The sequence below is a fragment of the Rhamphochromis longiceps genome, linkage group LG12 (assembly GCF_057381845.1).
Source record: "Rhamphochromis longiceps isolate RC_006_pf linkage group LG12, R_longiceps_female_GT1.1, whole genome shotgun sequence".
Classification (NCBI taxonomy): Eukaryota; Metazoa; Chordata; class Actinopteri; order Cichliformes; family Cichlidae; genus Rhamphochromis; species Rhamphochromis longiceps.
In genome coordinates this window covers 15,754,172-15,768,900 of record NC_140568.1, presented here as the reverse complement: position 1 = coordinate 15,768,900, position 14,729 = coordinate 15,754,172, and the positions used below count along the sequence as shown (strand labels likewise).

General features: G+C 38.0%; 1 protein-coding gene and 1 pseudogene across 1 annotated transcript; one reads left to right on the top strand and one right to left on the bottom strand.

Moving 5' to 3' along the window:
- Nucleotides 1-1,064: 1,064 nt before the first annotated feature.
- On the top strand, nt 1,065-5,549 carry LOC146657085 (uncharacterized). The gene is made up of 4 exons (XM_085424937.1): nt 1,065-4,144; nt 4,302-4,454; nt 4,741-4,824; nt 4,926-5,549. The coding sequence occupies exons 1-4, from the start codon at nt 4,043-4,045 to the stop codon at nt 4,974-4,976; spliced, it is 390 nt and encodes a 129-aa protein (XP_085281063.1). The 5' UTR covers nt 1,065-4,042; the 3' UTR covers nt 4,977-5,549.
- A 2,853-nt stretch (nt 5,550-8,402) lies between these two features.
- LOC146657081 (serine protease HTRA1-like) overlaps nt 8,403-14,729 on the bottom strand; it is a 33,550-nt pseudogene continuing 27,223 nt past the window's right edge.

Here is a 14,729-nt window from a genome sequence, read left to right as displayed (position 1 = left end):
TGATGGAAGGAGGTTTTGGCTCAAAATCTCACGATACATGGCCCCATTCATTCTGTCCTTAACACGGATCAGTCGTCCTGTCCCCTTGGCAGAAAAACAGCCCCATAGCATGATGTTTCCACCCCCATGCTTCACAGTAGGTATGGTGTTCTTGGGATGCAACTCAGTATTCTTCTTCCTCCAAACACGACGAGTTGAGTTTATACCAAAAAGTTCTACTTTGGTTTCATCTGACCACATGACATTCTCCCAATCCTCTGCTGTATCATCCATGTGCTCTCTGGCAAACTTCAGACGGGCCTGGACATGCACTGGCTTCAGCAGCGGAACACGTCTGGCACTGCGGGATTTGATTCCCTGCCGTTGTAGTGTGTTACTGATGGTGACCTTTGTTACTTTGGTCCCAGCTCTCTGCAGGTCATTCACCAGGTCCCCCCGTGTGGTTCTGGGATCTTTGCTCACCGTTCTCATGATCATTTTGACCCCACGGGATGAGATCTTGCGTGGAGCCCCAGATCGAGGGAGATTATCAGTGGTCTTGTATGTCTTCCATTTTCTGATGATTGCTCCCACAGTTGATTTTTTCACACCAAGCTGCTTGCCTATTGTAGATTCACTCTTCCCAGTCTGGTGCAGGTCTACAATACTTTTCCTGGTGTCCTTCGAAAGCTCTTTGGTCTTGGCCATGGCGGAGTTTGGAGTCTGACTGTTTGAGGCTGTGGACAGGTGTCTTTTATACAGATGATGAGTTCAAACAGGTGCCATTCATACAGGTAACGAGTGGGGGACAGAAAAGCTTCTTACAAAAGACGTTACAGGTCTGTGAGAGCCAGAGATTTTCCTTGTTTGAGGTGACCAAATACTTATTTTCCACCCTGATTTACGAATAAATTCTTTACAAATCCTACCATGTGAATTCATGGATTTTTTTTTCACATTCTGTCTCTCACAGTTGAAGTGTACCTCTGGTGCAAATTACTGACCTCTGTCATCATTTTAAGTGGGGGAACTTGCACTGCACAATCGGTGGCTGACTAAATACTTTTTTGCCCCACTGTATAGTGTTACATCATATTCTATAAGGATGTTATATGTTTGGATACTTTCTGCCCAGTTTGACCCACTTAGCAGAAGCCAGCCTGTTTAAGGCTCTGATATCTATTCTGTATGACTTAAAGCAGTTATGACATGGTCTGATTTTCTCACCCAATAAAGGAATATTTAATAGAATGAAGTCTACTCTTCATTCTATCAGAAACAGTTATCACAGCTCGTACATTTTCTTTTTACACATATATGTAAGCATTGAGCCAAATGTAATAATGTCAACATATTAAACAAACAATATTTGTCTCTTATATATAATACATCTATATATACACTGTCAGAGATACTTGTCTTTGAGTGAAGATTTAAGGTGATATGAAATTCAAATAAATGCAACTTGAATCTTTACTGAAGCTCAGTATTTAACACAGAGTTCAAGTTCACTGCTTTAACAAATCATAATAATCGAATAATAAATATAATATTGGCCATATTATTATATTTACATTACTAACGTGAGATGACTTTAGTCTCATGAACAACATAAGCTAATTGTTATTTACTAACTAATCTTAAAATGACTGTTCAGTACAGAAATGAAGCCCAACAATCATGTTTTTACAGTCCTGTGGTCTCATCCTCAGATACTTAACAAATCAAAATGATCTCATGAAAAAAATGAATGAACAAAAAAACATTTTTTCGCCTTCATTTCTGTCAAACAATGCTGTATGAAACGTTTCTCGCAGTTAGTATCATGGTTACTAGCAGGGGCGATTTTAGCCCATTTTTGGGGGTGCTTCAGCAAAATGGTTTGTTCCAGCTCGCCTCTCCCCTGCTCTGGCTCTACACTGAAAAAATGGGAATTGGCAGGCTTTTGAATTTGCACAAATGAATTTAGTTAATGCTACACAAGCCTCTCATGTTTCTCTTATTTACATGATTAAATAAAGTACCATTTACTCGATTATAAACAATACTGAGACTACTCATTTTTCTTGCATTGATTTAAAATGACTAAATTAGAATACTAAAACCATTGTAATCATGTTTGACCACAACTGGAAATGATGCAATATATTCATAGACAACAACTAAATGTGATTGGATAATAAGACCGACCTTATCCAATAAGACAACAACATAATTTAAGGAGAGCGCAATTGACCGCCAGATTCTGGAAGACTGTTCAGCCACATGCAACCTTTGGCACTGAGTCAGGCATAGTGAGAAGGTAAGTAATTTAAATACATTTGTTTTAGTTGGGTACGTTTTCACAGAATTGTTGTAGTGCATGCTATATGAAACGTAATCTGTAATGCATCTACATGTTGTTTTTACAGTGCTAGCTAAAGTTGGTATTAGCTTTGTGGCTAAAGCTAAAAAATATTAACAAATTGCACATAGTCGGGAGAAAGCAGCTGTTGTCGGTCAGATATGGAATTTATGCATGTGACAGAGAGCACTGACGTTTTTGATGGCTTAGCAAGTTAAAACGTCACTGAGAGAGCAATAGTGTTTGTGTTACTCGTGCTAGCTATGGCTACATTGGCTAATTAGTCTGGCTGTAACCGTCAGAGTTTCAGAAGCTGGGAGGGCCACAGTGCCATACCTTAATTCTTGCTGATGACATGCACTCAAGTTATAATAAGGATCCTGACACCTTAGACGTAGGTTTAAGAACCTGTGCCCATAAATGCCAAATCATTTTTCCATTTAGTCATTGTTTTAGGTGAAGTGTCACTTATTTGACTATTCTATCGGTCATGCCCAAATAATACAGCAGATATCTACAAGGAGATAAGTTTGTTCAACAGACTATGTCTTATTAAGTGATGTATTGTGAATTTTCCAACATCGGCCCAAAACAAATTAGGACCCTTCCCCCCCCCCCCCCCCCCCCCCCCCCTCTTTTTTTCTAGTTTGTGTAGAACATATGTGAGCTGCTTCTCAAAGATTGGTACTTTAAAGAAACCATTGATGCTCTTCTGGACTGGAATACCTTTTTTCAATTAAAATGAATGTTTTTTGTGATGGTGGAATTTTTACTTTTATGATTACAGAAGTCAAAACATCAGATGATGATAGCTTACCATCTAAACTCCCCATCTCTTGGCAAGTCTGAATTAGAGAGCTCAGCTGTATCGGCCTTTCTAGTGGATTTGCTTAAAGAGGAGATAGCTTAAGTCATTAGGTACATATTCCCTGACATTCTAGAGGTCAACCTTGCACAGTGTGTGACATAAAGAGTATAACTTATAGAAATGGAATGGTACTGGCCCAAAGGGCAGCAGGTGGATTGCCAGAATACTGAAAAACCATATCTGCATTGTACCACAGCATATTCTACATTGTCAGAGAGCTTGGTGGCTGGTACAGAGAGCACGACAGAGCTTTTGAGCTCCGCCCAGTATCCACAAGAATATTCACTCTCGCTTCACTCTGTGAACTCCTTGATACTTATCCATTGGTTGACTATGAGATTGGATCAGTCCACATTGTGACTTTAAAAAGGCATATAGAAATAAAAGGTGTTCATATAAGTGTAATAGGTTCAGTCGCATGTATTTCATTAGATAAATTCTTCTTTTTTATGTCTGATCTTTATAACTTTGAGTATTGGGTATGGATAGCTTTATGAAAACTAAACTGAAAGGATTCTTTCTGAATGTCTGATATGTAATTCTTTGTTGCCTACAGAGTCCTATGGGGAGTCCTATGGTCCTAAAGACTGTTTTGGCTGACGGAACCTGTCGAAGGCTCACTCTCTAATGGAGCACCTGAATCAACTGAGGATCTCATCGTTGAAGTCAAGAGACAGTGTTGTCTTCAGGGCAGTTTCAGACTTCAGTTTATGGATTCCTTGTTTGGGAATGAGTTTCTTAACCTTACCTCAGTTTCAGAAGTAGCAGACAAGGGGACTCTTAAAGCTATTGACATGTCAAAGCCCACCACATGGACATAAAAAAGAGTAACAGAGTTGGTGAAACTCAAGATGGAAAAGACTTTTTCATACAGAAGACATGAAGTTGTTCGTGATGCACCAATGGTGGAGGCTTTCATGGCAAGATGGCCTGCTCTATTTGATTTCCATGAGGTAAGGTTTGCCTCATACACGGTGTTCTTGTGGTATTAGCCTAAAATGGTTAAGGCACAGTTGTTATTTGACAGCCCATTTCTTCAGCATGAGTGATTGCGGCCTTCTTCCAGGTATTAAACCTTTGAAGCTCATTTCTCTGTGCTCATGTTTTCAGATCAACGCTGAGTTTAAGAGAATTGCCACTATCCCCCCTCAAACAAAGTTCCTGGCTCAGCTGGATCTCCACTTGGACAACCTGGTGAAGTTGGTCAACAGAAGAGGAGAGCTTGGACTAATACTGAAAAGAATTGTGGCACAAATGGATAATGTAAGTGATAAAGCCTCAACATTCACTTAACACGATCCTCTTTGGATGAAATTTTATAATTGTGGAAGATTTCAAATGTTTCCCATGATAAATTCTCTCATTTTGTATTTTTACATCTGCTTGTTTTTTTTAACCTTCACTTTGTCAACTTATTATTAATTGCCAGTAAACCTATTATTAATTTGTGTGCCTTTACTTTAAAAACATTCATGTAAAGTACACTATTAAAACTTAAATGAAGGACAAGAGCTGAATGAAGATGCTAATTACATACATTTCATTTCAGTGTGAAGATGTTGATGCTGAGTGTGTTAAGGGAGTGTGTATCTACATGGGTGAAGACCCTGGCATGCTTATCCAGGAGTATGTGGTATGTACTTGTCTTTTTTTTTTTTTTTTTTTCTTTTTGGACTTTCCACAGTGTGTCATATTACTTACTTGGAAATGACTAACATGGCTTCTTTTTTACAGGGCATGGAAGAACGTGCCATCAGTGAGACTGTTGAAGACACCACTGTTTGAATTTGTCTTCTTAAAGAGCAAGCTTCAGCAGATGAACAAGAGTTGTCCTTGCAGGGATCAGGGTGGCGAAGACTTTGGATAATGTAGCATTTGCTGTGATAATGCTATTTGGACTCATGTATGCATTAAACCTTGCCTACCCTGCTGACCTTCGCTATAACTTCGACGTTTTCCAGAAGGTTTTCATGGAACTGGATGGAGCTAAACTCTCTAAAGTTCTTGCTTTCAAAAACCATCTGTTTCATTGAGAAGTCAAAGACTGCACTTCTGCAATTCTTTGCAGTTTTTCATTTTGTGTTCAGTAATGTTATACTGCTTATGTTTTTATTGCTTTCCCCTCGTGTGACTGCAATGCAGGATAATTTTTCCTTTTGGTATCATGTTGTAAGAAATTTTTACTGACGATTTTTAGCAATATGTTCTAAGTCAACCTTAATGTCCTGCTTACATGTTTAAAATGAAGATTAAAATTCATGTAGGTGTTTGGTATTAGTTATGTAACAATGTCATTTAAGGCTCAACTTAGTTGAAATCTTATACAGGTAAATACATGTACAGAAGCTGAAACTGTTGTCAAATAACACAAGTTATATTTGGGTAAATCTGTTTATTCATAAAAGCGTGTTGCTTTTTTTTCAGGTAGTCTTAATTTAGTTTACATTTTCAATTGTGTAATTAATACAAATGTTATATGTAAGAGATGACAGGATCATCTATAAGCACTTTCTTTTATTTGCTGCTGAGGTCAGTTTTTTGTGAAATATTTGCAAATATATTCTCAAACTAACTTTTTCTTTTAGTTATTTCTGCAGGCTATCTTTAAAAATGTGTTAACAAGTTTACATGGATGCGATTTTGGACTTGTTCATGGCAGAATTGCTGCTTTCACTGCTGTTACAGTTTAATAAAGGTGAATTGTTCAGTAGCACTCACAGTCTTTGCCTTTTTTGTCAATAATAATCAGTTAATATTTCAATTGAAAAAATTAAGTAGGATTTAAAGCCATAATTTGTGTTGCAGGAACATAATTGCAATGTGTTTACATTACATAATATCATTGCGTACCACTGGCAAATAAAAATAAGTTGGTGTTAAACATTAAAATATATTGACATTATGCAATACATTGATATTATGATAATAGATTAATATTAGTACATCAAACATGATTTTTTAAAGTAATCTGATGTAAATAAAATACTTTGATCTGACAAGCATTAATTACTTGAGGGAAAGTGGAAAATTAAGTCAGTCATACTTATTCATATTATGTGGGACCGATGTACACAATAAAATCAAGTAAATTGAAAGAACTTTTTTTTTCAGTGTAGTGCTCTTGCTGCCAGAGCGATGGTGGCTGAGACGCAGCGGAGCGGAAGTATAAGTGCCTGGCTTAAAACAGGACATATTAGCTGCATTTAACCTTCAGTTACTCTTTATATAGTTAGGTAGGAGTCAGACCATGTTTCTTTTTAGCTGAAAAGCATTACACCCAGGTAACCTGTTGAAAACGTGTTTTCCGACAATGTTTGCTACCCTACAATCCCTCCTACACTGTAGTAAAATCAGCAACATTTGACCGTTCTGTTGCTCCCATTGAAATGTATACAGCCTATTTAAAATCTAAAACTTCAAATTGTCCATAGCCTACTGTTGGTTACAACTGTCCTGTTTGAAATGGATACTAACTAGCTAACTGACTGAATGCCCATTAACCTTATAACTCCTGTTGTGTGTTTGCGTGTGTGTGTGTGTGTGTGTGTGTGTGTGTGTGTGTGTGTGTGTGTGTGTACAGACAGACAGCCAGGTTCATAATGGATATAAGGAAGTTTTTTCAAAAAAAAGGAGCCACATTCAGGTAAAAGTGTAAAATCAAATGATCCGTTAATCAAGAACAATGTTGCATCAGTGTTTCAATGTTTATATCTTTTATTAGATGTTCATGTGGTTTGGTTATTTGCCTTTTGGTTGAAAGTAGACTGAGAGAGGACTTTTTGTTAGCGATCTTAATAATTTTTCATCTAATTGAATACAATCTATACAGTCCAAATAGGGAGAGAGGAAAGAGGAACGTGAGGAGAAAGGGCAAGGTCAGGAAGAACCAGGTAAGAAAACAGACAGGGAACAGTGACAGGCAAAACAGAAACTGTTAAACTGACAAATAGAAAAAACCTAATTTTACTCACACAATCTGGAAGTTGTGTTCTCCCTATATTAAAGCTACTATACAGAATCTGAAAAACAAACTGGGTTGAAACATTGTTGACCCTCTTTAACAACATTCCAACATAACATTATAATTGATTGGGGAGATTAAAATTAATGATATATTTTTATGTGGTTCAGCCACAACTCTACTAAAACCTCAGCCAGTAATAGGTAGGCCAACTTTTGGACCGTTCAGTTGTCTGTATGACTGCCGCAGTACGTACATCACATTTGCACACTATCAGAAAGTGCCAAACAGCCCTGGTGGAGTGAGGAGCTGTAAAGAGAAGCAGATGCTCTGTTTATATTCTAAAAATGTTTTAAGCTTGTTTCAAAGATTCTGTACAGCAGCTTTAAATGTTTTCCAAAAGCACACATACACTTATCAGTGTTTCTCAAACTTGTTACAGTGTGTACCACCTGAAAAAATGCAGCAAATTTAACTTTAGCTGTCTATTTCCTTCTTACAGCTTTCTATTAAACAGCTGGATCTAACCAGACATGTGTACTGTCAATTAAATCAAATTATTTTTACAGAATTCACCTGCTTGCTGCATACAAATCTACTACTGCACATTCACCTAATGTATATAATATATAATGTTGTTCTTCTCTCCCCCTTTTGTACAAGTCGAGGAGCGTATCAGGTTACATTTCACTGCGTGTTATACTTGTATAACTATGCATGTGACGAATAAAGAATCTTGAATCTTGAATTATGAGCAGTGTGCTCATAACTTCATAACTTGAGACTGGAAATATTCATTTGTACCTCTGATGATTTAATTGAATTTCTGAACTTTCTGTGTGACTAATGAACAGCTGAAGAAAAAAAAGGCATAGATCTTTATAAATGCTACTATGGTGTTTTGAACATGTTACATCATTGAAAGATCTTATGGTGGTGCTAATTACCAACTTGTGGCTGATATCCAACTGTTTGCTCTTCTGGACTTGTGAATTGTTTCAGAATTCTGACAATTTTGAAAGCAAAGTAAAACAGGCAAAGATTCATTACACTGTAACTGAGAACCAAAATGCCAAAAAACATCTTCTTTTCTATGATGAGGAAACTGTAACCCTCCTAAAAGGGAACCATAAAACTAAGGTAATAGCATGTTGGGGCATTTTGGCACTGCTAATTCTTATACTTCTGCTTTTTGGAAATGCACAGTACAATTGGATGGAAACCCAGCTACTTGCAGACAGACAGTGGTATCAGTCAGTTTCTTCAGGGATGATCATTAGCGTAACATCCCCATCCTTTCTCCTCACCAAAACAAAGACTGAGGTGCTGTGCTTGACGGCATCGCTCACTTCCTGAGTGGTGTGGACAGGGTGTCCATTGATGCCAATGATGACGTCATGATCAGTCATACCTCCCCTGCAGAGATATCAACACCATACCATCAATCACAAGCTGAAAAGGTGTCAAACTCTAAGGAAGACACCAGTAACTTTCACACAAGACAAGCCTGCTCCTGTGTCAGCCCCCCCCCCCCCCCCCCCCAAAAAAAAAACCCCTTCACTGATTGTAAATCTCTTCACTGGCAGATATTTGCATGTTAGGTATGTACATTTGCTGATCGTCTTGCTGTTGGCAGGATGACAGTAGGTTAGTAGGTTACTAGACTGGCAATCCAAGTTGTCACTGTGAATTGACAGGCTGTGCTGTAATGCTTGGATGTTAGTCAACTGCTGTGTTCTGTGCAAAGTATACGGCTTCAATGTCATGGGAGGACAATTAAGAATATAGTCTAAAGAAAGAGAGAAGGATTCTGTCTTCCATAAAAAAGATGTCAGCATTGCCTTTGGGAAGTGCAAGAATAATGAGTTTAATCTAAAGCCTTGAGAACTGCAAGAAATTTCTTAATCCACCCAGAAAGGCCTCCAAATGCCAGTTCACAGCAGATATTGTTACACTCTGTAAACCAGTACCAAAACAAGTCCCAACTGTGCAGCTTTGCAATAAAAATAAGAAAATACATAAATAAATGAAGCCCACAGCTGTGGTATCCAACTTTGAAAAGATTTAATCTGTAAAACAGTGTAGCATTTAGGATAACAATAGGAAAGTGTCTACAATAATCTCTACAATGTACACTTAAAATACAGCAAACAAAACCCATAACATTAAAGCTGCACTGGATATTATATTGAAGAAGCAATGCCTTTCCTGTGTAGTTTATAATGGGAAAGTTACACTCAAATGAATCTCCAGGAAATGTATCACTCAACTCTAAAGACTATGTTAGTATCTTTTAGTAAACTTAGCACAATAGTGAGTAAGAAAACTATCACCTGTGATGAATCATAACACAATATGATAATCAAACTTCTGATAATCAAAGATAATCAGAAGTCATCGAGGTGGATGTGTGTGCATGCATACAAAAAAAGACCTGTTGGCTGAAAAATAGCCATCAACAAGATTCTGGAATAAGTATGGTTATATATGTGACTATTTTTCTCTTCAGAATTGGTAGAGTTCATTTCAATCTGTTGGTTTTCTGGCACAGACCCAGTTTTTAAGCATAGTCCACAATTTTTTTTTGTCAGGTTGGAGCTGGGTCTAATGTTAGCCTGCTTTATCCATGGATGTGTGTTTGAGAGCACTGACAAGTCAAAACACTGAATTGTGTCCAAGTTTTAACTGTCAAACTATTGATTTAAGGTGAATCTGAAGAACTTTGATTTATTAAATATTCCACCTACTCTGTGCAATGTTCCAGTGTATGCAGCAGATACAGTGGAAGCTTAGCTGCACTGTACCGGCAGCTAAACAGCAATGTTCTCAAGTTTGAAAGCTCTTCAATTTTATAGCTGTTCTTTCTTGGTTGACACCCCCTCAGTCGGTGTGATGTAACACTTGCTTCACTGTTGACAGTGACACTAGTGTTCCAGCCATTTCTAGTTCATGGCAGACTCAAGCCTTAGTAATTCCTGGGTCTTAAATAATTTTCTCTTATCTGAGGAAGACAGTTTGGGTCTTCTTCCAGACCATGGCAAACTGGAGACACATACAAATAACTTGTACTTATTTACAGTTGTTTGACTGATGATTCTAAGCTTGAATCTAAGTTTGTGGGATGGCCATTTCAACCCTTTTGAAAATTTCTGGACTAGCCAAGTCAATCAATTTAAATTAACTCTAAAATTCTGCCAAGAAAGTGGTCAAATATCCTACCAGAAGCTTATTGATGGCTACTAATAATATCTGGTTAAATTGCAACTTACTAAGGGATATTTAACCAACTATTAGTGGAGGTGAATATATACTTTTCTAACTTATTATAATCATTTTTTTCCAAGGTGGAATGATTGTACAGCATACATCTGGAAAGACTTGAAAACAAGAACTGGGTGCATAACTTCCATGCCCAGGTTTTAGCATTAAAGTACATACTTGTTGATATTTTGCTTTGACATAATGATCTGAGATCTTTTATAAGGAATCATAAGAGTTTCAGAGTGAGACACAGAGCATTGTCAAGTTGACACACTTTGGGAGGAGAAAGAAGAGAGAGGGTGCTGCTATTTGGGCCTGACATCACTCCGAACAGCATTCCTGATGTGATGTTTACAATATGATAATTGCCCTCAATATCAGGGGATAGCAGGAAATAGCCACAGATCAGAGATATGCATGAATCTCTGGGGTGTCACAGATGGAAGCCATAACTTATAACAATAAACATTTTTGAAGCACTGAAAGCACTAATGGCTCTAAAACAAGTGTTTGTCCAAGGCAGCGCCATCTTTTGCCCCATATTTGTCACATAAGCAACACGAGGCAACTCCTTCTCCACTATTCTCACATCGCCTTTTTGTGCTGGAAGTTCTTTAGATGTTTGGCTACCACCAGATTAGCCTGCTTTGCAACCCAGCAGCTGGAGTCTCTGTTTTTTTAAATGTAGATTGTCAGACCTACACTAAACAACAATGGAAGCTAACAGGTCCAGGTGTTAAGTTGAATATGCTGCATGGATCCTTGACTATGATCTTACTATTAGGGCAGGTTGGTCAGGCAGAAATCTGACGCTTTTCAGAAAATATCCAGAGCTTGATCTCCGGATGCCAAGTTCTAATAGTACATTTCTGCCCCCTACCTATTAATTTTCAAGCTACATGAAATCTCAGTTTTTCACAAAAGAATAAATGTATTGCAGCACAATTCTTACCTGGATGCAGCTGTTCCAGGTATTACCTCATAGATGTAAACACCTGAGCTCACATCTGGAAATTCTGGCTCACGTTCCTTGAGATCTCGGATTAAACTGGACAATCACACAACAACAGAGAAACAGGTTATCCCACTGGTTGAAATTTGTTTCATATCTCATCAAACATCTACATTTTATTTTGAAATGACAAAAGTAATTATAGTTTATGCAGTATTAAATACATGCCTATATATTTCAAAAGGGCAATAATTAGTACGAAAGGTGTAGTTCAGCTAAACCTCTGAGTGGTAGTACTACTGAAATTCAGTGTGCAAGACAACATTACAGGAACACCAGATAAGAAATTTGTGGTTTTTTTTAATAAAATTGGTCAAAACCATGCATCTATCTTTTTACTTTTATCTGGTTATTTTACTGTTTCTTCATATCTTTGATATCTATATTGTGATATTTACTGATCGATAGGTAATGGTAACTGCACATGCTACCTTTTTTTAAACTATAATTCCTATGAAGATGCTCCTTGCTAATTGGCCACTTATTTGATAATATAGACATTTGATATAATATTTGTGATTTTCAAAGTAAAAAAAAGGAACTTTTTCCTACTCAGAGTTTTTTTGTGTGATTTTAGATCCGTATGACAAAATGAAAACAAACTGTAAATTCATACATGTGAAGTTGTGCTGAAAAGAATGATGTCAAACAAGGCAACGTAAATAGTCTTCAAAGGTGAAATATAAAGATAAAATCAAAAGTAGTCAAAAACAGCCAATTATACCCTCCAGAGGCTTAAAGATATGCTATTCACAAATAGAAGCAGGTTGTTACTTCAGCATTTTACATGAATCTGCACTTTTGTAGTCAGAGTCTGCTGGCCATTTAAAAAAACAGGAAGGTTTAAGGCACTGGTACTATTCAATTCAATTTTATTTATATAGCGCCAAATCACAACAAAAGTCGCCTCAAGGCGCTTCATAGATACAGAGAAAAACCCAACAATCATATGACCCCCTATGAGCAAGCACTTTGGCGACAGTGGGAAGGAAAAACTCCCTTTTAACAGGAAGAAACCTCCGGCAGAACCAGGCTCAGGGAGGGGCGGCCATCTGCTGCGACCGGTTGGGGTGAGAGAAGGAAGACAGGATAAAAGACATGCTGTGGAAGAGAGACAGAGGTTAAGCTGTTACCCTCCTGGACTGCCCTTTCACCCTCTGTTTGGATCAAACCCCTCTGCTATGACAGTGCCTGTATATGGCTCCCCAGCCTTTTAAGTTCAAGGTGGTCCTTAGGCCGGTCCTGTCATGTCTCTTTGTGGCTCACTCGCAGGGTCCCTTGCCCGTGCTGCGTCTCAGCCAGTCCTCAGACCTGCGTCCAGGTGAATTTGTGGTGGCAGTAGGAAGCCCTTTCTCTCTGCAGAACACTGTCACCACTGGCATTGTCAGCACTGCCAATCGCAACAGCCTAGAGCTGGGCTTTAAGGACTCTGACATGGACTACATCCAAACTGATGCCATTATAAATGTGAGTGAATAAGCATTATAAACCTATTGATGCCTTTCATTTTAACTGCCTTTATTTGTTTTTATTCTTAATGAACAATGGGTAAGAAAATGTTTTTGTTTTTTTGTATTATTCATAGTATGGAAACTCCGGTGGACCGCTTGTCAACTTGGTAAGAGGATTTATAGTGCTGTCACGTGTAAAGAGATAAGACCAGGCCATTTGCATGTTTGTTATGCTTGCTGCTATGTAGGCGATTTTCTTGTTTTATTTATGACTGTGTGGACTAAGGTCATGATATTGTTTTATTTAATACCCAGTATCTTCACTCTACTCCCTCAGGTTCAAAATTAAGCCTTCCACAAAATATTTTAGGACAAGACCCGATTATGGAGGTCTTTGCATTGTTACTATGGAATAAAATGATACAGATTGTATATTCATTTATCAAGGTTGCTGCCTCCAGCCTGCCTTCCCGAAAATTGCAGCTTTTTTCTAAAGGAGAATAGTTGCCATACCGAGCATGCATTTTTTTAATTGTCCTTTGCTGTGAAAACACAGATAAGTTATGACAATAACCAAGACTGATGATTTGCATTGTGGGTAAAAAGAACACTTAATAGACACTGAGTTGTGTTATGTGCAGTGGAAGAAAAGGACACAGTACTGCTGTTTCTTTCTCTACATGAGGCAAAACTGTGAAATCAATGAAGACCACAGACACAGCTGCCCCTCTATTTTGTGCTTTTAACAGGATGGAGATGTAATAGGCATAAATACTCTGAAAGTGGCTGCTGGAATTTCTTTTGCCATCCCTGTGGACAGAATACGTCAGTTTCTTGCCAACTCCTACAACAGACAAGCCAGCAGTGAGCAGAATCGTATGTTTTTGTCACAGCATCCAGGAATTCAGTTCATGATAACATTTATTCAGTGATAAAGTCATATATATGTGTTTATTTCCCCTCAGGAAATTCACTACCAAAAAAGAAATTCATAGGTGTCCGGATGGTACAACTCACACCATTGTAAGTAAAGGAAAATTCATTTTTCCTAAATTGTCCTGCATTTTAAATGAAGCTAGTCTTAGCTAATTATAGGCCAATCTCCAACCTTCCTTTCATAACAAAAATCCTTGAAAGAGTAGTTGTCAAACAGCTAACAGATCATCTGCAGAGGAATGGTTTATTTGAAGAGTTTCAGTCAGGTTTCAGAGCTCATCACAGCACAGAAACAGCTTTAGTGAAGGTTACAAATGATCTTCTTATGGCCTCTGACAGTGGACTCATCTCTGTGCTTGTCCTGCTAGACCTTAGTGCAGCATTCGATACTGTTGACCATAATATCCTATTAGAGCGATTAGAACATGCTGTAGGTATTACAGGTACTGCACTGCAGTGGTTTGTATCATATCTATCTAATAGACTCCAGTTTGTGCATGTAAATGGAGAGTCCTCTTCACACACTGAGGTTAATTATGGAGTTCCACAGGGTTCAGTGCTAGGACCAATTCTGTTTACATTATACATGCTTCCCTTAGGCAGCATCATTAGAAGACATAGCATACATTTTCACTGCTATGCCGATGACACCCAGCTCTATCTGTCCATGAAGCCAGATAACACACACCAATTAGTTAAACTGCAGGAATGTCTTAAAGACATAAAGACCTGGATGGCCGCTAACTTTCTGCTTCTTAATTCAGATAAAACTGAGGTTATTGTACTCGGCCCTGAAAATCTTAGAAATATGGTATCTAACCAGATTCTTACTCTGGATGGCATTACCTTGGCCTCCAGTAACACTGTGAGGAACCTTGGAGTCATTTTTGACCAGGACATGTCCTTCAAAGCACATA

What these genes read in the sequence shown, in the direction of transcription:
- LOC146657085 (XM_085424937.1), top strand. Translation starts at nt 4,043, where the DNA reads ATGGAAAAGACTTTTTCATACAGAAGACATGAAGTTGTTCGTGATGCA. An exon ending in TTGTGGCACAAATGGATAAT is followed by an intron (nt 4,455 to 4,740) that starts GTAAGTGATAAA and finishes ATTTCATTTCAG; the next exon opens with TGTGAAGATGTTGATGCTGA. An exon ending in TGCTTATCCAGGAGTATGTG is followed by an intron (nt 4,825 to 4,925) that starts GTATGTACTTGT and finishes TCTTTTTTACAG; the next exon opens with GGCATGGAAGAACGTGCCAT.